Source organism: Numenius arquata, chromosome 2 (genome assembly GCF_964106895.1).
Source record: "Numenius arquata chromosome 2, bNumArq3.hap1.1, whole genome shotgun sequence".
NCBI classification, from domain to species: domain Eukaryota; kingdom Metazoa; phylum Chordata; class Aves; order Charadriiformes; family Scolopacidae; genus Numenius; species Numenius arquata.
Window position 1 is genome coordinate 79,728,759 of NC_133577.1, and position 24,309 is coordinate 79,753,067.

Sequence of the window (24,309 nt, forward strand, 5' to 3'; positions counted from 1 at the left end):
CCCACCCCGGCGACACAAACCTGGGACTCCAGCCACTGCTGCCCAGCCGGGCAGGGGATAACACACTGGGCCGTGGTCACCGATACCAAGGCGGGGACGGTCGGACGCCCAGTCCCCGCCGCCACCGCCCTCACCCCTTGCGGCGCCCGTCAACGAACTCTCGCGAGAGCCGGGGCGGCGCAGCGGCGGCGGTTGCGGCCGTTGGCGGGGGCGCGCGGACCGGTAGGGCAGCGCGGACCCTCAGTTTGCCGCAGCCCGGGGGTTTACCGCTGAGCTCCGGCGGGGCGTTCGGAGCGGCCCTTCGGAGGCCGGGATCACGGCGGTACCGCCGCCTCGCCGGGATGCCCTGTCCCGCCGCCCGGGCGGCGGGACGGGACGGGGAGAGCCCCGCCGTCGGGGAGGAAGGCAGCTCAGTAAGTCCCCTCAGCGCCTGGGCCTCGTCTGAGGTGGTCCCAGATGGTGGGGAAGCGGGCCGTAATTCATGAGAAAGAATTGCTTCTTATCCTCGTAAGAAAATCCATGAGCAGCCCCAGTGACAAACCGTTTCTGCAGGCACCCAAAATGCATCACAGAGTACGCTTAAATTAAGCATAATAAAGTAAATTTTGGGACCTTGGGGTATATCGCTCTACCCAAATCCCTGCCCTGAGAACTCATCCCTGGCACTATCCATGTTACAGAAATCAGTATGGCTCTTCCTTAGTGAGTTAAAATCCTCTACCTTCTTTATGATTTTATCTGTGCTTTGGTTTGTGAACTGGTTTTGCTTCTTGACCTGTAAAAATCAAGCTCCTGGTCAGCTACTGGACTAGCAGATTTTTAGACGCCCTGTATTATATTTGCAAATGTGGTGAATGTAAATAGGAGCAGTAAATAGTATTTTTACCAGCTGTGAAATGCATTTGATGTTATCAACATTTATTCATATTGCAGGAAGGAAATTCGGGTTTTAATTAAATACGATGTTAATGAAAGGGCACTAGGTTGAAAACCCAGGAAATAAATGTCATATATTAAGCACAGTGCTGAGGACTAGCACTGTTGTCTCTGTGCGACCTTGCCAATGTGCTTCAAATTTAACCCAGGTTGGATGCTTTTTATGGCCCATGCAAACTTTGGCTGCAGAGTGATGCGTTTCTAGTTTTTGTCAAGTATTATCCCTTAATTGCCCAGTATCAAGTTGCTCCCTGTCCTAGTCCTCCTTGCTTTGGGACAATTGTGGTTTACATCTGGGCTGCCACCAGAAGGGCTGTCCTAGCTATTGGTTTTCATTGCCTCTCCTGCTCTTACATCAGTAGGCTTGTTCAATGAGTGGGATCAGAGGGCTAATTAGTGCAGCTGAAAACCGAACATTTTTTTCTTACATCAGTTTTCTGCTCTAGCTTTTCAGACAACCGTAGGAATACTAGAACTGCACAAGAGAGGCACTGGGGAAGCAAAGGAGAACAAGTGAAAGCATATCTTCTTTGAGCAGCGGCCAGGAATAATGACCATGCAGATTTGGCCTAATTCTTACTCAGGCCATAAAGTAAACCAAAACAGAGGCAGCTCTTCTCTCTAAAAATAAAAGCAACCTGTCCTGCTGTGGACTTTTGATTTTATTTTGGTATTTTAATTTATTTTTTTTTTAGGATGAAGACCCCCCCCAACTCATTTGTGACAGAAGCCAGTCAGCAGTATGCTGTTCTTAAAAGTTAGGACCCTTTCAATTATTCCCCTGCATCGTCCCTGTAAGACCACAGGATGGAAGAGTTAGGGGAAGGGGGAAGGTATTAGTACTCACACAACTGTCAAACTCTAAACAAAACTGGAGTTAGATCTAGTGATACTTTATGGTTCTTGACCTAGGTAAGTAGTTATCTCAGTCCCTTTGCATGCTTTTGATCACCAGTTACTGATCTGGCATTACAGTAGCCAGGTATCAATTAGAGTTAGGTATCCACTAGAGTTTAAAAATGGGTTCAGCAGTTTTGTTTTTAATTCTTTTACTCTTCACATATGATGTCATCTACACTTGAAAACAGATCCTTCAGGTGAGGCCTTTTGCTTATTATGTTGTTTGTTGTGAGAAGTAGGTCTAGAAACCTAGGTGTAAAACTGATTAGTATTTTTTTTTCAGGTAAAATAAGCCTTACGGGTGCTGGTATCTGATTCAGACCCAAATACAAATACAAATAAATAATTTCCCATGAAACCAAACTCTTATCTTTTGGCCTGCTCTAAACAGGTAATAGGAAGGACAGGGAATGCTTTGAAAGGGGATCTTTTCATATCTATGAAAAGGGCAAGTAATTTTCTCAGGGCAGTGTTATGGTTAGTGCGCAGTACCAGCAGTCCCAATCATCCAATTACAAGGTTTTTTTCAAAGCCTTTTCCCTGCCTGTCATGTTTTCGTTCAAGTGGCTTCTCATAACACTGAAGAATTCCTTGCCAACAAGCAAAGACCCCCGCCACATCCTCCAAATGTCTCTGTTGCTTTACAAAATTTGTGATAGCATCAGATTGTTACCTCTCCTGTCATGCTTGCCAGTACTATCTTGTTGTTATATACACTCTGTGTGATAAGTTTTGCAGCAATAAGCTTTGTTATTTATATAGTATTGTGCAGCACAGATTTTTGACTCGGACATTGAGATGGTAAGCCCTACCATAACACACTGGTAATAAAAGCAGTAGTAATAAAAGGTGCCAACATTTACAATAGGAACACAAATAAGCTATTCCCTCCTGCATTTGAATACTTGATGTGCTTTGTGATTTAATGAATTAACTGTTCATTCAGCAGTACTTTTAAGTTTAGTGTGATTCACAGTATGGAACATTAAATTTACATTTCAGTGGGATGTAATTTTATTGTGCCATGCTTAGTTACATTGATTTTACGTAGATAATCTCCACAGCCTGTTTCCACTCGGAAGAGCAAGAGAGACTGATGTGGGGGTTCTTTCACTTTCTTATAGATTCCGTTTGTGCTCATCTTTTTCCAAGGGCAAACCAGATTCTGTTGTCATCTGGCTTGGAGACAGTGGTACCCCATCTTCAGGAGCCTCAGAATCTGGATGACTCGTCACCTACCAGCCAGTTTTCCCTCGTGTACTGGCCACACCAATGTGAAGTCATCAGGGACAGAATTGAGCACATTGGTAAGTTACTGTACTATGCTTAAAATCTTGTGTAAGGACAAAGAGGAAGCACACCTTATATATAAATAAAGGAATTAATTTGTTGTTAGTATAAGTGAAATCTTTAAGAGACAAATCATTATTATTCCAGATCTAATTGCTACAGAAAAAGGAAAAGTAATAATGCTGTTAAATAACAAATTCCCACCCTTTCCCTGGCTTCCCCTTCCACTGCTCCTCTAGATCCTAAGGTCAGTGGTTTCATTGCAGAGGTTTCATTCTGGTGGAGCAGAGGCGTTGTTTGTTGCAAATTATCAGCCTCTGGGGTCCTTTGCTGGGAAAAATACGATGTTTGTATTGGTGATTTCTTCTTCCCCACTCTAGGATCCAAATAACTCTGGGATCATTTTCATATGTTTGCTAGATTACTCTTACACCTTTCCCTTTCTTCATTGGTCTGCAGCTCCGTGCTACATCTGAATTTACCATATACAGTGGTATGTCTAACACATTACATGTGTTAGATATTATTTCCTTCTTCCCTTCATTATCTCTAAAACAAGTTTTGTCCAGCTCTATATCTGCATTTCTACACAGAACAACTCCTTTTTACTGCTGTCCATATGAGCCTATGGTTGTACCACACAAAGATAAAGAAAAATAAAACAAATTAGCCATACATACCCAGTCAATTAGAGAAATTGCTGTCACAGCTAAATTAGGTAAAACAAAGCTGCAGGCCGTTAAAGAAAAGTTCAGAGAGCAAACCTAACAAGCCTCAGTCCTGAGGTCTTGCAAATTCAGTATATATCTCATGTCCTGTTACTAGCAATGTCAGTACTGTATTTCAGTATGGTTAAATACGAATGTTAGCTAATAATTATTTTTATGCAGTCTGTATAAAAGTACTGAAAACCTATTATGAGATAGTGAAGACTTGAACAGTCCCTGTGTTTTCTAGATACAACTAATTGCAACTTGGAAGTAATCAGTAGAAATCAGAAATGCACAGAGATGGGACTGAGACATCTATGCTCTTAATCTGTTACCTTTGAAAATAGATCCCGGTATCCTGAATGGAATGGGATAGGACTGCTGTAAGTATTATAGAAAGGAAAGGCCTACTGTCAGAATCAATTAGTGTTTAACAGATCTGTGACATGCCAGGCAGATGTCAGGTGAGTTACATGGAGACACTTCATTATAGCCATGCACGTGTGTGTGCTCAGCAATCAATGACTTCACTCTGTAGTTGGAGCATCTGTTTTCCTAACGGTACCAATGCTGTGTAATGTTCACCATTGTCAACCTCACTGATGGTAAGCAAGCTCTACAGGGAACAGAAGTAAGTTTGAACAACAAAAGTTAGTCCATGCACAGATTGATATCTATTTTTATTTGGAGTTATAGTGAAGATTTGTTCACAGATCCAAAAATTAGGTTCAAAAGGGGGTTTCCCTATTTCTTTATGTGAAACTGGTGTAAATAGGATGACCTGCTCTTCAATGTGTCCTTCATATTATAAAGACTCTAATACAATCTTCCTTCTGTGTATCTTTTCATTTTCAGATTGGATACCCACTATCCCTGAGCCACTGTACACTCCAACAGGTTTGGAGATGATGCCGACATACCAAACTCCTGACAAAGGCACTGTGATTTATCTAGGAGAAGAAGGTGGGGACACCCTGATAAGTCTTGCTGTCAGCTGTAGGTAGATGAAGCACCTGCTTTGATCTCCTTTATGAACGTAATTCAAAGCCTGATGAAATCAATATAATTTTCTATTGTGAAAATACGAGTGGAGAAAGATAACTTACCAGGCAAAAGAGAAAGTGATAAAAAATGAGAGCTGTGTAACTGCAGAATCAACACTAAAGTCTATGTTGCGAGAAGATTTTATTTTGTTTGCTACAGCGGTTTTGCCAAAGTCTGGCCAGATTGAGTCAGTGCTTGATTACAGGCTCCTAAGTTTGGCAAGGATTTATTGGACAGAACTGAAGGGCAGAAATTGCCTTATTCCACCATCACCAGTTGATTATCAGAGTTATTTATTCTTTCTTGAGTGTTCTAAGTTGATCCAGTTTCCTTGGATCTTGGAACTTGGAACTTCTGGCAGTTGTTGATTTTGGTCTTGGGCTACTTCTACGTAGACAAGAAAGATGATAATGATTTTGCAATCCTAGGATAACTAGATGTGGCCACAAAATTTTCAGAAGCACAAAACTAAAAGGGAGCTGGCATCCTTAGCGAGGTCAACACAGTTAGTAAAAGCTTGCAAAATACTGAAAAGAACTGTTACTCTTTGACATCATGTTTATTTAGAAATTAGCTACTTCTGCAGTACGGGTGTATTACTTCTCAATAGTAGGTTGTTACATTTGGTGGCCAAGAAAACTGGTAACTGCTGTGTGACTAGGAACAAACTTCTGTCCTCCACAAAGGGACCTGCTAATTTATTGCAAGGGATAAAATGTGGAGGAACACTCTGAATCCCAGCTCCCCGCCTTTTTGAAAACAAGGACAGTGATTTCTGTTACAGTGCTTTAGTTGCTGTTCTTTAAAAATGCAGTTTTCTACATCCTTTATTACTGACTTGAACTTCATGCACAGGTGACAGCAAGTGGTTCTTATTTAAGCCTGTACAACTCTCCAGCAAAGTTTGGGTTTGCTCTAATAGTTCTCAGACTTTGTTAATGAAACTTTCCAGCCGAGGAGATGAAAACTGCTGCCTTTAAATATGGCCAGTTCTCCCTCCTGCTCCTGAGGATTGATGTTGTGCAGGCGGTTAAGAAAACAGAAGCAAGAATACAGGAGCTGAGAATACAACATCTTGGTGATTAGTGTCTGGTCACCAGTACAAATTCTTCATTTTGCTAGTTAGAAAGTTACATAATGGGGAATTTCACTTTTGGCAGATAAAACAGCCGGTTCAGTATCAGCAGTATGAAACCCATAGTCTCACAGAATGTAGTTTGAGCCTGGATTGCCTGCAGTTTTCACCTGTCCTCCTTTTCTCTGAGCTGTCCCCAGTCCAAGCATCAGAATGCAGCTTGTGCTGCTGGGGTCAGCCGGAGTCACCAGCGCAGCTACACTGACTCTGAGCAGCATCTCTGGGCTCCCGACTTTTGACAGAAGAGACACATCCCCTCTATATATTGCGGGTACTGTTTGGAGATGACAGGAAGTTTTGTTTGCCCTGGTTTTCCACGCCTTTGCCACCATATTGACACCAATACAGAGAAAGCAAGTAAATGTTAAAAATGATTCTTTCCTTGGTTCTGTAAAGGGAGGATCCTATGCCAAAAATAATTCTGGAACCTAGACAGCTTCCCAACCAAAAAAGTAAATTCTTGCTGATGACAAATCTGGAAGTTCTGGTCTTTAATGAAGGTTGTAGTAAAAAGTCGAGTTATGCCTCTGTGAGCCTCTCGTCTGAGGAAAAAGTAGCAGAAGAGAGCACAAAGAGATATAGACTCAAACTGCATGCTAAATGTGGTGTCAAATCATCACTTGCAATATAAAAGTAATTGTTGCTGGGTCTGGGCATCATCTTTTTTAGTTCTAGACTAGAATAATTGAATACAGAGATCTAAAAACAAACCAATGGCAAGAGTTGTCAGCTACATATGATTTCTAAGTAGAGAAGTTACCCATTTGACTGGTGAAAAGACCTGGGGGAGCTGAGTCATAGATCTTCCCACCTAATTCAGTTGCTTTGCCAAAGTAGAGTATGAATTGCCCTTTGCTCGTGCAGAGAGACACGGGCACCTCCAAGACAGAGTCAGATCTTAAGCTGGCTGAAATCCATTAGGTTAAGTGGGAATAGGCAGAAAAATCTCCATATAATTTCTTTTACGCTTACCTAAGATATGCTTTGAAGTTCAGCTGCATGCAGTTGTCTGTTTCTAGAAGGAATTTTCAGAAAGACGCAGGTATTCCCTAAAATGACTCAGACTGAAACACATCTGTTCTGCTCCTTCCCCTAGCTAACAAAAACTCCTGCTTTATGTATTCCCGAGTGAGAGGTCTCTGCCCCTTGAAGCAGATCCTCCACCAGAAAGGGGACAACACACTGATCTTTGAAGCACGGTTTGAGAGTGGGAATTTGCAGAAGGTGATCAAAGTGTAAGTTTCTGATCTTTTTTTCTTTTATTAAGATGGAGTTATAATTTTGTTGTTATTTTCAGCAGCCTGCTATCAGTTTCTGAGAGAGATATCTTAGTCTGGGTTTGTAACTTGTTTTATATTATTTGAATAAGCTTCAAAAGTAGTTTCAGGTAACCTTCACATGAAATGGCCTGGTAGCCATTCCATAGCACTGAACATTTTCTGTAGGTGATAATCACCTACATAAACTCAACACCTTTTCTTAAGCACCTCCTTTTAAAGCATAGTGTGGAGACCATTTTTAGAAGTCCTAGATATTATTAATACAGAATCACAGATTCGTCATGGTTGGAAAGAACCTCTGAGATCACCGAGTCCAACCATACACACACAAAAACCCCCTACAATCCCGGCCACTAGAGCATGTCCTGAAGTGCACATCTACACGTATCTTAAATACCTCCAGGGATGGTGACTCAACCACCTCCCTGGGCAGGTTGTTCCAGTGACTGACCACCCTTTCAGTAAAGTGATTCTTCTTAATATCTAATCTAAACCTCCCTTGCCGCATCTTCAGACCATTTCCTCTGGTCCTGTCATTATTCCCTTGGGAGAAGAGGGCAACACCCACTTCTCTACAACCTCCTTTCAGGTAGTTGTAGAGGGCAATGAGGTCTCCCCTCAGCCTTCCCTTCTCCAAACTAAACATGCCCAGTTCCCTCAGCCTCTCCTCATATGACTTGTTCTCTAGACCCCTCACCAGCTTGGTGGCTCTCCTCTGGACACGCTCCAGCACTTCAATGTCCTTCTTGTAGTGAGGGGCCCAGAACTGAACACAGTACTCAAGGTGAGGCCTCACCAGTCCCGAGTGCAGAGGCACAATCACTTCCCTACTCCTGCTGGCCATGCTATTCCTGATACAGGCCAGGATGCCATTGGCCTTCTTGGCCGCCTGGGCACACTGCTGGCTCATGTTCAGCCAGCTGTCCACCAACACCCCCAGGTCCTTTTCTGCTGGGCAGCTTTCCAGCCACTCTTCCCCAAGCCTGTAGCGTTGCCTGGGGTTGTTGTGACTGAAATGCAGGACCCGGCATTTTATATTAGAAGTCCTAATGAAGAGAGCAGTTGCATTATTGACATGCTCATTGTGATTAGACATCTTTTCCTGGCAGCTGTGTAGACTTTGATTTATGACAGTGTAAATCGGATTTGCACCGGATTCACCACAGGGTGCTTTTTCATGGCAGTCCGCATTATTTGACACTGCAAGAGTGAAATTATTTTGTCAGTTATTTGACACTGCAGTGCTAACCAGCCTCAGAACTGTTTGTCTTCTTTCTGCCTACCAGAAATGAATTTGAGTACCAGCTGACCCTGCGCACCGACCTCTACACAAGCAGACACACACAGTGGTACTACTTCCAAGTAAGCAACATGCAGGCAGGGATGCCATATCGCTTCACTATTGTGAACTTTACCAATCGTAACAGCCTATATAAACGTGGCTTGCGGCCACTGTTGTACTCAGAAGCTGATGCTAAGGAACACAAGGTTGGCTGGCGAAGGACTGGAAGTGAAATCAAGTATTACAAAAACAATGTGGGGCAAGATGGACGTCAGTATTTCTCACTCACTTGGACGTTCCAGTTCCCTCATGACCTAGACACCTGCTACTTTGCCCACTGCTATCCTTACACCTACTCTAACCTGCAGGAGTACCTGGTGGCTATCTCTAAAGATGCAGTGAAGTCCACATTCTGCAAGATTCACATCTTGTGCCATTCACTGGCAGGAAACATAGTGTACGTTTTAACTATCACCAACCCCCTCAAAAGTGACAAGGGCACCGAGAGGAAGGCTGTGATACTAACTGCCAGGGTGCATCCAGGAGAAACTAACAGTTCCTGGATAATGAAGGGCTTTCTGGATTACATTCTTGGCGATTCAGGCACAGCTCAACTGCTGCGGGACAATTTTGTCTTCAAAGTGGTACCCATGTTGAATCCAGATGGTGTGATTGTGGGAAATCACCGCTGTTCTTTAACAGGTCAGGACTTGAACCGCAAATACAGATCTTATGGGAAGAAATGTTATCCTTCCATCTGGTATACCCGAAACATGATCAAAAGGTAACCTAATTTTCTTTACCTTTGGAATAGATGATTTTCCTTTCCACTGTCTCTTTGTTAATGTGACTTCTCTGTCCCTTGTGTTTTGGTATTGTTACATCTTTGCCCTGTACACAAGCCTTCTGACTGTTTTGTTTATGTTCAGTTGCATTTCAGAGTGGGTTATTTTTTTCTTCAGTATTGTGCAGGTTTTCCTTTAATATGCTTTCTCCATTCCTGGTAATAAGTTATACCTCCAAAGTAAAAGAGTCTTCATCAAAACATTTTCAGCATATTTCTCCCCACTATCGTCTGCCAAAATCTACTTATCAAATTCCTTATGTCTCACATTTTCTTCTTTGCTGGCATACAACCACATCTCAGAATGAAGTTAGGTTCAGAATAGATCCCAGATGTCCATCTGACAGCAAAGATTGCCAAGTTTGCTCTATGTTTTGCTACAAATATGTTTGATTTCTTATTCAGACTTCCAGTCACAGAGACATTGGATATAAAACTAAGCCTTCAGGTATTAAACTAAACCTTCAGCTAGTAAACTAAATCCCTCTGGTTCAACTTCTGTAACAAATTAATACAAAAAAAAAAAAAAAAGACTATTGTGCAAAAAGCCAGTGTCAGACTTAGTACATGTGATGTTTTTCATCTAGTTACAGCCTGTGTTAAATAAGGTCTGTGTTCCTTCAAATGAATGTTTTTGGTGCATAGATCCCTAGCCCTCAGGGGATTAACACTGCATCTCTCCTTCTTTTCCATGAGAATTCCTCTCTCTGACTTACTGTATTGAGACAGCCTGCGCTTGTGAGTGACCTGGAATTAATATAAATTATGTCTGCTGAAGTGCTATTGACCTTCAGGCTCATATTCAGCTGCTGTCAGCTGAGACAGATACATGTATTAGTGCTTCCTTCTTAGTTCCGCCATGCATTTCCAACTCCTGCCCAGTGTAAAGCCCTAGGTGACAAGCTGTGGTGCCATCACATCTTCTGTGTAGAGAGCTTTGACACAAATTGGGCATTGGGGGTGGGTGTGGGTTGCTAAACCCCCATGAGCCTACCTGCAAATTTTCTTTAAAAAATTACATAAGCAATAATACTTTGCAGAATCGTGACACATCATAAAAATTGATGTCTCCAGTTTGATAAAAGAAGTAATATTCATTGCCATTTATGCTTCACTCTCGTAATTTTACAGCATGTATTATTCAACACGTACAATAGTGAAAGAGCAGCAGGTAAGAATAGTGGGTTTCAGCTGTACAACATACTTATGCACACATTACAGGGGTGGATGTATATAACAGTCTGAGAGTTAGAACACATGGCAAAGGCTGGTGATGCATACACTCATATCTTACTTGTTAGAGTGACAAGTGTTTTATTCTGGAGGGCACTGAGCAGTTTGGCTCTAATCTAGCACTCTCAAGGCTTAACTTAGAGCTCAGAGCGTGAAACTTGTATTGATTTTGTGCTCTTTAGGTTATACATGAGCTTCAGGGTAACATATAAGCTCAGATTTATTTCTGAGGTGGAGAAAAAACCCACACTTGTAATAAAGTATTCTATGTCATCGTGTATTACAGAGTGATGGGGGAACGTGATATCTTTCTGTATTGCGACATCCATGGTCACAACAGGAAACAAAATGTCTTCATGTATGGTTGTGAGAGAAAGCAGCAAGCAAAAGGACCATACGTGCATCCACGTGTCTTCCCACTCCTGCTGAGCAAGAGCTGCCCAGATAAGGTAAGCAAATGTCTGGCTAGAAACTTACTCGCCTAAAAATTCAAGCACCATCTGGGATCCCTAATTTTTTGTTAAGGTATCACATTTACTAAAAGACCACACTTCACCCAGTAAAATAATGGAATACGAAATTTTACCTCCTTTGAAATTCCAGCACTCGTATCATGCTGAATTGGGACAAAAAGTTAGCATTTTTTTAAAGATTTTTTGCAAAGAATTAAAAAGACAGAACATCAAAGTAACATTGCTTTAACAATGTCAAAAACTAATATTAAGTCTTGTACTCGTATTTAATGCAGCTTTAAAATACATTGTAGAATTAAAACAAACAAGTAAGCAAATAAGACACTAAAGAAGAAAATTGTTCCTTCATATTGAATCCTTTTGAAAGCTTCTGTTGAAAATTGTGTCAAAGTCACCATATTTGTGTAAGATATTTCAATTAGGAAAGAAAAAAAAGTTTAGTAGGAAATGATGGCTTTTAAAATGTGTTATTTTCCAGCAAAATCTGCCTGCAGTAAGCTGCTTTTGAACATGAAAGGTTGCAAAGGCTCAGGAATAAAACAACACACAAACTAACCTACTAGACATCTTTGCATACTTGCAGCTAATGCAGTTTTTGTCAGATATCAATGATAAGGTGGTTGTGAGCTCCAGATCGGTTACATCAAATTGTTGGTTTCTTAGCTCATGAGAGAAGAGCTATTCCAACTTTTTAGTAAATATACATGTTTTTATATAGCAGGATTTGTGGTAGCTCAGTGGGTCAGCTGTCTGTATAGGATCATTTAGAAATAGTAAGTACAGCCACATAAAAAAATATTTGCAGGTATCTCAGAAATCTTTAAAGTACAATAACCTTTTCATCAAGGGACTGTTATTTCACCTACATCTTCGTTATATCAGTAATAACAATATGCTTTGAGCTATGTTGTGCAATATTCAAGTAGAGTGAAAACTCTTTAAGTGTTTACCTGGTAGATAAGATTGTAAAAAACTTGCAAGGTTAAAATTAAATTACTGCATCTTCCTATTTACTTCAAAGGCTAATGCTATGCCTGTCTTTTAAGTTCTCGTTCACAGACTGCCGTTTCAGAGTACGAAAGAACAAAGAAGGCACAGGTCGAGTGGTAATGTGGAAGATGGGCATCAACAACAGCTACACTTTGGAAGCCTCTATCTGTGGCTCTAAGTTAGGTGAGAAAAGTCCCTGTAGCTATTTAGTAGGAAACATCAAAGAAGACCTTTACTTTCATTTTTTCATGGAGAATGGTAGCTTGACCTACCGTCCCCTTGGTGTTTTCTCTAATGATTTAAGGTAAGAGGTGGAAAAAACACTAAAACTATGGCATTCAACTAGCAACCTTTCAGGCCACCCCTAGCGTGATTGCATATGTATCATGAAACAACATTAGTGAATGGCAAATTAAAAGCAGTAACTAAATCCAGTTGCGTTTTAAGGAAATTTCGTAATAGGGAATCAGTTAACTATGCATTACAGTTAATCCCCTCTGAGTGGATAGATTTGTTCATATAGGCAGAATAGTGATCTGTAGTATCATGTGTATAAAACTCCAGCAGTCATAGACCTGTCTCTCATCTGTCAGTGAAAGATGCGCGAGTTTCCAGTCAGCCACCATCCTGAAATATCACAGATACCTAGCAGTCAGCAGGATGACTGACATTTTCATCTCTGTCTTGCTCCTATTGATGCTGCAGGCTGCAGACAAAGCACCCATTTCAACATGAAAGACTTGGAGTCAATAGGACAGCATTTCTGCGATGCTCTCTTGAACTACTGTGTTCATAACAAGGAGGTAAGGAAAGTCCCCCCCTAGGCCTTTTTTCCTGCCTCAGTTCATCTTACTGTGACAAAACATAATACTTTATAGGGTTATAGCAATAATAAATTTAATAATAGCTTTCTTTAAGCAGTAAACTAAATTTGAGCGTGTTTGGGACTGAACATGGCTTTGGCCACAGAAGAGCCTGATTCTGTAAGTCTATGCCTGCCAGTACCTATAAACACCAGTATATATTGCAAAACTATTAGTTAAGTGGAGCTTCACTAGGTCCTGTTCTGTAATTTCTGCGCTGAAACAGAGGCAAAGACATCTTTCATGCAACGAAATTGTATGAATTGCATTTGTGCATCTTTCATCCAAGGAATTAAAGCATTTTTGCTGATTGTATACTAGCAGCAAAACACGCTAGAGTGATACTGTTACTGTGTATAGAAAGAAACAAGAATTTATCAAATCAATTTAAATGAATAGTACATGACAATTCCTGCAAGAAGTTTCTTACTTTTGTTCTTTTCATTATTATGTGCATTTTCCCACATGGATCTTTTTCAGTGACTAATTAAGGTTATGAGATCAAAAGACTTACCGAAATTTCTGTTGTTGTTCTTGATGGAAGTACTTAAAGCCATTTAGAAAAAGTGAATAGCAAGGAATATCACAGGTACAGTAGAGTTTTTGAGAGAAATTCATGCTGGAGCTGTACGTAGCCCTCAACAGCACTTTGCTGATGTTCAGCCTAGAAAGCTAAATGGCCCTCAGCTGTAAAATAGGAGCACTGTTATTGTTGCCTAGAGAAAGCAAATTGCTGTTTGGAAAGAAGAAGTCACATTAATATTTTGATGGGTAATTTTATTTTTATATATATAAACATCATAACGCTTGTTGCTTTATTAATGCTTTCATTGGTTCAATAGGTAGACCAATGCTTTGCAAGCTTTTTGCATTTTATGCCAATCTTTCTTTTCAGAAGCCCTGACACTGGAAAAACAGAGCAGTGGCAATTAATACTACTGAGAAAGCCTGGCTCTCCAGGTTCCCAGACTAAAAATAAACAAGCCAAACTGAGTAGGAAGTGAAGTCCCTTGTCAATATGATATGTTTGTGTCCAGGTTCATAAATATTTACTGAACAGAACAGCATAAGGAATTCAGTCTTGAGCAGCTTGCTTACATGTGTTCCTTCTGGCATTGTGATTATCATATTTATTTGCAACTCTTTTTTTTTGTAACTATAATACTCCCTCATGGATCAAAATGGTTACATGCCATGTTCTGTGCAGAAAAAAAAAAACAAAACAAAACAAAAAAAAAAAATCAAAACATCAGGAGAACGTTTGCACAGCATTGCTCAGGACAGAAGTCATGAAAGCAAAAATGTGAGTATTTTTCATCCCAGTAGAAACACATTGACCAGAGACTGATATATGACAACTTTCAAACACAATTCAAACAATTTTGTCACCAAAAGTTGATGACACAGAATGCCCATTGGTCTTTATTGTCTATTTCATCCATGAATGAATTATCAACATCAACAAGTCTGGGGCAGGGGAAGATGGTAAAATTATGTTTCATTAATATATTATCTGATACACTTAGATCTTTCTGCCAAGGAATATGCCTTGGAGCTGGAGATGGTACCAGTTCTTCTCAGTCTCCAAAACTACTAACACCTCAACTCCCTCAGCTGGACCTGTTTCACTTCCAGTTTTATTGAACAAGATTTTTGACAAGTCCTTAAAACATTTTCTGTTGTGTTTTCCAGTCCAGTAGAGTGCTGTGAAGAGAAGAAAAAGAGAAAGGTCACAGGACATTCTAGGGAAACAGGCAGTAAATTTTTTAATTAACTCTGGGATCATTACCAAGCCCCAGCTCTGAAATCGTGCCTCTTCCTACCATTCAGAGCATGTGATTTGGTACTCAGCATTAGCTGGCTTAGCAATTACCGTGGGATTAAGTTTATTAAAAGGTCATTGTCAGAATAGTTGTCAGAAAAGATCTAATCTTTTTTAAAAACATCACTTCTCTATTATTGTTGTTTGGCATCCTCCATAACTATTTCAAAAATGTGAGGCTCATTGTAGCTGACAAACATTTAAAAATCCTAGATGAAAACAGTGGAGTCTAATGTTATGTTCTTACTTTCATGAAAAGGAATTTAAGTTAAATATTTTTATAATGCTGGGCACCCAACAGCTTGCAAAGTGAGCACAAGTTTCTGAGTTTTCTGAGCTTTTGAAAATACTGAATGCCTAGTTTGCTTTCTGCTTTTAAAAAAAGATAAAGAAAAAAAAGACTGATCTTTATATGTTAACTGTTTTCCCACTAGTTATTGAACCCTTACCAAGCTTCCCCTGTCCTAACCTAGTGTACAGTCTTTGAACAAGCCATGAAGAGCCTAATCATAAAGATGATAATACCTTTTTGTCATTCAGTCTTTTGGAACTTAATAATATTAGTAATTCATTCGTGTTTCTATTCTGTTTCACAGACTCAAGGTATTGAAACTCAACATAAGATATTTCAGGTACCTGACCCACTGAAAAAAGGTAAACTTTATATGTTTGTTTAATTCTTAAAATCCCAATAAGTATTTTTTTTTCCTATAATCTCAAACCTCAGTATAGAGTATGTCCAAAAAGATAAGTACAGAGTTGTTTGGCTGGGATTTCACTCAGTTTCAGCATTTGGAAGAGCATTTTTTCTGTAGTTTAAACTGTCTTCATCACATTATCACACTCTGCTTTACTGATTGGGAATGACCTCAATTCAGAAAAACTGCAGTGGAGGCGAATTCCAGAGAGATGGAAAAATGTTTGTTCCTTTTGGCAGTAGGGTACACACATTTGTAATAATGTGCTCTTTTTGGTCCAGAGAGACTAGAGGAGAAAACATTAATTAAAGTCAAACAAGGAAGCCCAAATCCTATGGAAAATTGCAATCACCCACAACTTTTTGGTTCCAGTACAGACGAAATGAGAGAAGCTAAGGAAACAGAACTGGATAACTTGAGTCATTGCAAGCACGAGGAAATCTGGGAAAGATTTCAGTCCATGAAAAAGAGAGTATGAGAAGCTGTGACTGCAATTGATAACAGACAAATTTGCATTAGAAATAAGAGAGGCGTATTTTGGCAGGGAGTCAGGATGTTCATTGGTGCAAACTCCAGAAGATGTAGTGGGTTCTCTGTCCTGCTTCAGTCAAACACACAGTCTACAACAGGGTCCACAGAAAACTGAATGAAATTGCTAGCCTAGGTATAATGGTAGGCAAAATGAATTATGAAATGATCTGTGGTTCTTTCAGGCCTCAAAAATCTGGTTTTCATAAACTTATAATTTTAATGTTTCATATTAAAACAGAATAGGCTTCTTAGAGGAATTTAGTGTTTATTCAATCCAGGAGTTTAAGGATAGGGTTTGGTAGAGTTTTTGTTAGAATTTTAATAGAAAACATTGCTGTGGACAGAGTACTGAAAAGCAATGGAATTAGTTATGCTTAGTGTCAAACTTTGTGGCTTTGCAGATACCCACAAATCTATGAAACAGTCCGCTATCAAGCATGCAAGATCAACAAGTTAATCTATGAAGAAACTAGCAAAGAATAGAAAGCTGCCTGTCCTCATCCCACAGTATCATAAGTCAGCATTCATTAGTTTTAGCCACTGTTATAATTTTTATTTATTCCAATAAACACCTCTGAGCAGTGTTAATTACATCATCATGTCACTTTTCTTAGATTCTTACAGCTTATTTTATTGGCAAAATTTTGCAAAGCAAATAGTGTATTTTTCTTCAGTTCTGACCTCTCTTACACAGTTAAACAAGCCTCATGAAATATTCTGAGAATTACAAAAAGAAAAAAAGGATTCTTCTTATTGTTATAAGAGCTTTAAAATTTTTTCCAGATGTCACATCAGCAAGTTATACAGAACAAGTACTTCAGCTGTTGTTTTCATGAGCAGAGATCTAAAATTCCTCAGTAAGGACTGGATGAGAAATATTAAAGTGGTCATATATATTGTCTGTGTTCTAATATAGATCTGAGTTTTATAGATTCATAGGGAGCTGTCACTGATCAGTTAAACAGAAGAATGTGAGAACTTATTCTCTGCCTACATTAAGGATACTGGAATTTATTCTCAGGGTGATCCTTACTCATGTGATTTTCATACTTTGGGTCCTGAACGTCTAACAATGTCATGTTTTAATAATGACTTTGTGCTTGGTTCTGAATTCCTGTCTTGTTTTTCTCAGATGTGCACCTAGAGCTATTCTACCTTATGACTACTTTGTTTTTGTCTTGCAGAACTTAACCAGAAAAAAATAAAACAAAGTAGCATGGTAGCTAGAAAACTAGCAGATGAATATTAGGTTTGTGAAAGGGTTTGTAGGAAGGCAGTGCCTGTGATAGGAGAGGACGGGATTTGTTGATGGAGGATATCCTGTGTTCTTAATGTACTTTTAAACCAACGTAAATATAATTGGAAGGTTTTCCTGTGTTTTGCCTTCCCTACTTTATTTTGGCCAAGTGGGTTAAATATTACTAGTGAAATTCTATATCAACAATATAAAGAATCTCTTCATTTAGAATAAAAGGAGCTTCAAAATATTGTAAATATTACTTATATCCAAGGGACATGCCTCCCCATAGACTGTCAGACCTGGTTCATCTCACACTTTGATCATGGACCTTACCCAGTAGTTTCCTGCCTCACCGAACCCCGCAGGTGAGGTATTTGCAGTGCAGCACCACAGCCAGCTGCAGCTAACCTGGTCCACGGCTGGCTGGCTGGTAAGATGCTTCTGCCAGGCCAGGTCATGCTGAGAGAGAGGCCAGGAGCTTGGGCTGCAGCAGTGATTTTGCCACTTGAGGAGACGTGGTCTTCACTTCCCATCAGCGCCAGGGCCCTGCCTGTCCCAGGAGCTGGCATGCTGGAGACCCGTGTCTTGACAAAGAAGATACATGAGCCGCCTGCAGTATAGAGGGAGAGATGAAGTTAAAGGTGACTCACCCTCTGCCAGCCTCTAAGTCCAGGCACAAATCATTACAGCTGTAATTGGCTTCTGTGGGACAGGCAGTCTAGTTATGTACAGTTTAGGTACGGTACAGTTAAGTACATTTAAGTGTTATGACTGATGAGGGCTTGCCTGCGAAAGAGGAGATTAATAAAGAGTTAATTTTTAAATGATTTTGCAGTCTTGGATGACTTGAAAGCACTTTCTTCCCCAGCTGCGGCTGTTAATCTAGCTGTGGTTACATGATTGTGTAACTATACCCACGGGTAAATATATAACAGATCACCTTCTTCTAGGCTTTCCTGGAACTGACCTTGCTTAGAGGAAGGGGAAAAAACTGACCAAAACAAACACAAAACAAGACAAATCCTGGCTCTTAATATCTTGTTACTGTGGTTTTTAGATCCAAACTGGAGGGGAGTGGATCCCACAGTGGGACTGGATCCCAAGAGCCTGTAAAACACTTTATATTCCCCTTTTCTCCTTCATACTGCTTTTCCAGAGATGTCTTATTATTAGGGTGTGTAGTGGTGGCAGGTGCTACACATGTAGCTGAAAGCAAACAATTTCTAGCCCAAAGGCTGCTGTCACTCAGGTACTATTGTCTCACCTGCGCTGGATCCTTGTTCAGCTGCTGCCTGAATGCAGTGGCACCACCGCTCTGGAGACTGCCACACTACTTGCAGCTTCCCTGGGTGCTGGCACTGCTCAGGCCCCAGGGCACCTTGTTCTTACACAACCAACCACGCTCATGAACACACCTGTCAAAATCAGTCGGGTGGCACCAACTCTTCTTCTCTCCCACTCCCACCCATGCTGATTGACCAGTGGGGCTCAACATAGTACTCGCGCTCTGGAGGTGTCTGTTCTGACTCTAGTCCAGTGTCATTTGAATGTCAAAGACTTGCTTTCCTTGAAGCAGACACTGGGATCAAGAACATGTCCTTCAACAGAGCTGCATGCTTACCAAAACAGAATGATCGTGTTGCCTTTGGCACCTTCACTTCCTGATTTACAGTTTTATGCATAGTGCAACATGGGAGCTACCTAGAATGTCTTTATCCCAAAATAGCCTTTCTTAGGCAATAGGTGAAGAAGGGGAAGCGAGCACATGAGTTGGAATGTGCTCTGTATGACTTAAGTCTTAATCCCCACAGCTAAGCATCTGAGTAAATGCTTTGATGTCCAGTGATGTCAACTTACAGTAACTGTATCAGCCTCAGTCAGTTATTGAGTCTGAACTGTCCAAGACAAAATTTGGATGTTTCATTGTGTTGATTTTTTTCCTAAGAGATCTGATATGTACTTTCAATATTTTTTTTCTACGTTTTACAGAAAAATTGCCAGTTGCAGCCTCTGCCAAACAAGTAGGAGAGGATTTCAGGTAGGTTACTATTATATTTTACAGGTTTCTAGCATTTTTCACAAAGCAGGAGTGAGAGAATGATCCCAGCCTGATTTCTCTACAAATCCACACTCCTCCTTTTTATGCTCCTCTGACATTATGGTTCATTGTTTTTCATTCATAAACTAGACAGCTGTCCTTGGTGACTTCATCCCATGGTTGAGACTGCAGTGGAAGATAGTATTAGAGAAGCAGAGAATCCTCTTTCCTCCATCTCATCTGGAGCACCACACCCCCTCCATCAGCACATAGCTGAAGCTCCTTTCCCCAGCCTTGCTGGACTCACTGGCACACAGGCACTGATCTGCTGCTTTTCTGGAGGAAGGGATGATTCCTGCTGCCTTGGCAGGGAGGGAGAAGATAGGACCATGCAGCTACTAAGAAACAGGGCAGAGGTGTGAAAGTAAAGGCCAAGCCAGGCTAGGTGGCACAGACAGTCCAAAACAGACATTTACTTGTTTAGAAAAGTTGGATATCTTAAAATCACAATATTTTCATGGTGCTGGTGCATGGCTCGTGCTGGTGCATTCCCTTCACTTCTAAGTTCTGGTGCTTTGGTGATGAGCAATGAAGGTTGTACACTCTTACAGGTGTGCAAGGCCCCATGGCAGTAACACTGACGATCAGTGTTGATTAGTTTCATAAGTACCGACCTTATACTGATAGCATAAAATATTCTGAGATTGCAGCAAATCCTGCCACCTTATGAAATAATACAAATTAATTTATTCACAGTAAATTATTTCAAGAACTCCTGCTTTGCACCTTACAGGTCAGACTTAGCTACACAAACTTGAAAGTTTTAGGCTTTCCCCTAATAAAAGAGGAAACAAATATCTTTGGCGTCTGTCTTTACTTCTGTGATGATAAGGTGCTATTCCTTCCATGATGGATACTTCTGGCTGACTCAGAAGGGATAATGGTATTGTGGCTACACCATATTAGCAATAGTGTTCTTAAGATAATATGATGGCATTGGGGTTCTTTGTAGTTTGAAATACAGTAAATTACTTCTTTTTTTTTCTTTTTCTTTTTTTTCTTTTTCCTTTTTCTTGTTTCTTCTTTTTTTTTTTTTTCCTTTTTCTGTTTTCTTTTTTCTTTTTTTCTCATATGATTATTAAGAAATGCTTCAGGCTAAAGTAGCAGGAATTTTACCTGTAAGGAATTTCTAATCTGCATGGTCATCTTTATATATATCCAGTCACAAATTTTTGTGGAGACAAATTTCTGACCTGATGTCTGTGTGTTTTAGCTCTGAGAATCTCATCCATGATGTTAAAGGCAATCATGAAAAGCCATCTATCTCACAGAAGGCAGGAAAAAGTGTGTGCCATGGTATGATCCCATCCACAAGAGAAAATTTCCGGTCATCCAGCTTTAATCTGATCTCCCAGACAATGAAGAAGCACAATGGAAAAAGTGTCTCCAAGTCTGCAGAGAAGACATTTCAGTATTTAAAAGGTTTCTCAGTTGTTCTATTCAAAGTACACCAAAGAATAGGACTTAGTTCTGCTGCTGGGTTTCTTGGTCTATCTATCTCAAGGTACCGAAAGACATAAGATAGATGGTAGCAATGCTGGAAAATTATGTGTTCAGCAGCAGCTGATACACTGTGGCAGATACCAGGACTGGTGTCCTGGAGCTTCCCAGCTGAGACACCAGAGGTCCAGAAGCTCATTAGCCTCTTTGTGAACAGCCCAGGGAAAAGAGCTTGGAAAATCTCAACCTAATGGCAAGGGATAATGCCTCTGACCCTGCACTATCCTTGTGTTGTTACTGGTAGGAGAGACTGTAGCCATCAGCTCATTGCTTTTTGTATCAGTGTGACATAAAGGGCATAAAGGGCCAAATTCTGTGAAATGTTGGAATTAACTTTTCGAGGGGTTGGGGGGACAATAGAATATCATATTGCTGGAGTAACAAAAACAGGTTGTGTGCCTATGGCTGAAGTTTCCACATCTTAGTACAAGATTTTGAATCATGCTGTGGCTCTCCTTTAGTAAAGGAAATCTTTCTGCCATAATACCACAGTTTCCTGTGAAGGAAACCAAAGCCATGTACTTTTTTAGTCAGTAATAACTCCATAGTAGTTGATACGGATTTGTTTTTTCCTCCTTTTTGGCTCAGGTCCTGATCGTAGTACAAAGAGCAATTCAAAAAAGGAAGAAAGGAAAATGAAGGAGAGGCTCCCCTCAAAAAGCACAAAGCCCAAGAAAACCAGGACAGCAAGCCCAGAAGCAGAGTAAAAGAGTAAAGAAGAGTAAAAGAGAGTAAAGAAGAGCTGGGAAGATTAAATCCTGCCAGGCACAAGAAACACCACAGTTCTCTGTGCCATAACTGCCTGAAACAAAGAAGAGACAACATGCTGCAAAATACTGGGGTATATTTTGGAGCCCCATTTCTTTAGCCAATGAAGGCATATGAAAGTGGCATGTATCTGATTTGCTTAAACAATTCCCAAGACTTTGGTTATGGATTATGACTCTACCAGTGAGGGAGATACCTGCAAAAATCAAAATTCTTCTTGCTCTTTTTTTTTCTGAAAAAATAGTTCACACACATTGGCTAATGTACACACAGAGTTTCTCTCACCACATGAAGAAGTATCCCAAATTCTAAACCAGTTTAGTAGGGAGTCTGTTCTGAATATAAAGTATCATTTGTCTTAAACAATATATACTGGGTTTGTGAGGCAGACTCCACCTACAGAAAGAACTCTGTGAAGAGCTAAGGCCAGCAACCTCCTCATGACACCTACAGAAGAAAAGCATAGAGCTTCATTTCACCGAGATTTATTTATTTTTAAGTTGTCAGCAGATTACAGATGAGAAAAAAATAGTCATTTTATGATTTCTTCTGAATAAAAGTGATTTCTAAACAATGTAGAAAAATATGAAGTGGATTCCAACCTCTCTTCTCACCAATCTAAGGACTTCTACAGGAATCCCTCAAGTCTGGTACAATGAGGCAGCTATATATATACTAGCTATAGCTGAGAAGGTTTCTGAGCAGCTGGAGGGAACAAGAGTTCTGCTGTGGAGATTCCCTCAGGCACGAGGACCAGGGTCATGACCAACTGCTGGGAAGCAAGTGTAGTAGCTTCCTTTAACAACAGTAGCTAAAATAAGCAAAACACTTTTTGAAAGTCCCAGCTCATCTCATGCTTTACTTGTGATTGCTAATATTACTGCTGACAGTGTTGCTGTGTGTGCTTTAACTGCGCCATGAGAAACCAAGAGCTCGTTCCCCTGTAAAGCCACGTGAACAGCTCCTTAGCGCACACAAGACATTACATTTCTATTTCAGGAAACAATTCCAGGAAGAAACCCAGGAAATTCCTGCACAGGAATTTAGTGGAAGCTGGCTCCTGGGAAGTGCTCTCCTTTCCCACACACAGACACTAGGCCCCAGCAGCCCAAACACTCCATCCAGTTTCTCCTACCTCCAGGCACATCTGTGTAGAAGCCCTGCTCTCTTTCTCCTCTCCCTTCTTCCATTCTTTCTCCGTGCAACATGTTGATGATCATCCCCCTACTTACCCCACCTCACACCCATCACACCTATCTTCCCCAACTGCTCCACCATCAGATAGATCTTGAGCCTCTGAAGCCAAAGGGGTAGCCAGGGGACACCTGTAAAATGTCCCTAGGAAGGAGAACAGCAGAGCATATTGCGTTCTGCCCAGCCTTCAGGCACAATCTTCCCTGCCCAAATGCCTGGAAGGAGAAGGCAGGGGAACTGCTTGCCAGAGAGGCAGCCAAAGATGTGGAAGGAGGCTTCCAGATTAAGGTCAGTGGTACCAAGGGCAAGTCTTGAGCCTGAGGCTGACTGTACCTCTCCCTGCTGGCAGCTTTGGCATCCCAGCAGATGTTACAAGCAGCAGAGAGTGAGAGCTTGCAAGGAAGGAGACACAAGGCTCTTCAGGAAACACTAAGGAGCACTTCTGCCATAGGTGCACAATCAGGCAACCAGCCCTGGCCAGGAAGATGCGACACTCCAAAAGTAACATTCCCACATGTTGTATTTAGTGCTCTGAGCAGTGCAGAGCAGAGCAGGGCAGAGAGACGGAGGTGTGTGCAAAGGCTAAGGCCAGGATGTGTGGCAGTCTGTCACATTCACGAAGGCTGAGGCATAGGAGATAGGAAGGAAATCCTAGGGCATAGGAGGTGGGAAGGACTCCTAGATAGGAGTGACTCCTGCCTGTGGCAGGAGAACAGCAACCTCCCCAGCGGTGCTGCGGTGATCAAGATCCAAATCATACACCCATTTCCTTCTTGAATGACAGAAAAGTGAGTTGCGTGAGGCAAAACTGTGTGACCTGTCGGGAGCACAAACATGCCTCCTGCCAATGCATGTTCCCTCATGGGAACATAGGCCTTGCCTCGGTGGTCTCTGCTCATACCTGTTTCCCAGCCAGAACTCCAAGTGTTACAGTGTCGCTTATTCAGCTCCAAGGTTTCCTTCTGTATCCCCGCATTGAGGTCAGCAGCCATGGCTGCTAGGCTTTATTTGCTACAAGCCTTCCAGCCCTGCCCCTGATTTCTCCCACCGTAATCACTGCCCAAGCGTCGTGGTTTCGGCCGAATTTACCGAAACCAGACCGATAGATGGCCCTTCTCCCCTTCTCCCCCCCCGCAAAACAGAGAGAGAGGAGAGAAAGAGATAAGGAGATTCAGAAGTTTAGAATGAACTAAACTACTTTAATGAAGAATTAATATTAAAATAAAAATAAAGAAGAAAATAATGAAATAGATACAATAGATACAAAACCGTATCAAGCTCCCAGGATGATAGTCTCGTCACCAGCAGGCACTGGGAAAGTCCCAGACTGGACTCGGCGATGAATGGGAACTGGATTCCAGCTCTGGAGTCAGGAACACACAGATCAGGATCAAAGGCAGATGAACAGACAGAGTCCTCTCTGGACATCGGCCATCGCAGGAAGGGGCTGACCCTTTGATCCCTCAACTTTTATACTG

General features: G+C 41.1%; 1 protein-coding gene across 1 annotated transcript; it reads left to right on the forward strand.

Annotated features, from left to right (window-relative positions):
• The first annotated feature begins 341 nt into the window (after positions 1–341).
• Positions 342–21,667, forward strand: AGBL3 (AGBL carboxypeptidase 3). Its single transcript, XM_074165195.1, has 14 exons — positions 342–413; positions 1,639–1,693; positions 2,961–3,143; positions 4,692–4,799; positions 7,112–7,250; positions 8,582–9,361; positions 10,941–11,103; positions 12,174–12,300; positions 12,823–12,920; positions 15,399–15,456; positions 19,261–19,309; positions 20,583–20,791; positions 21,458–21,572; positions 21,610–21,667. Exons 1-14 carry the CDS (start codon positions 342–344, stop codon positions 21,665–21,667), a joined length of 2,214 nt encoding a protein of 737 aa, XP_074021296.1.
• Positions 21,668–24,309: the final 2,642 nt, after the last annotated feature.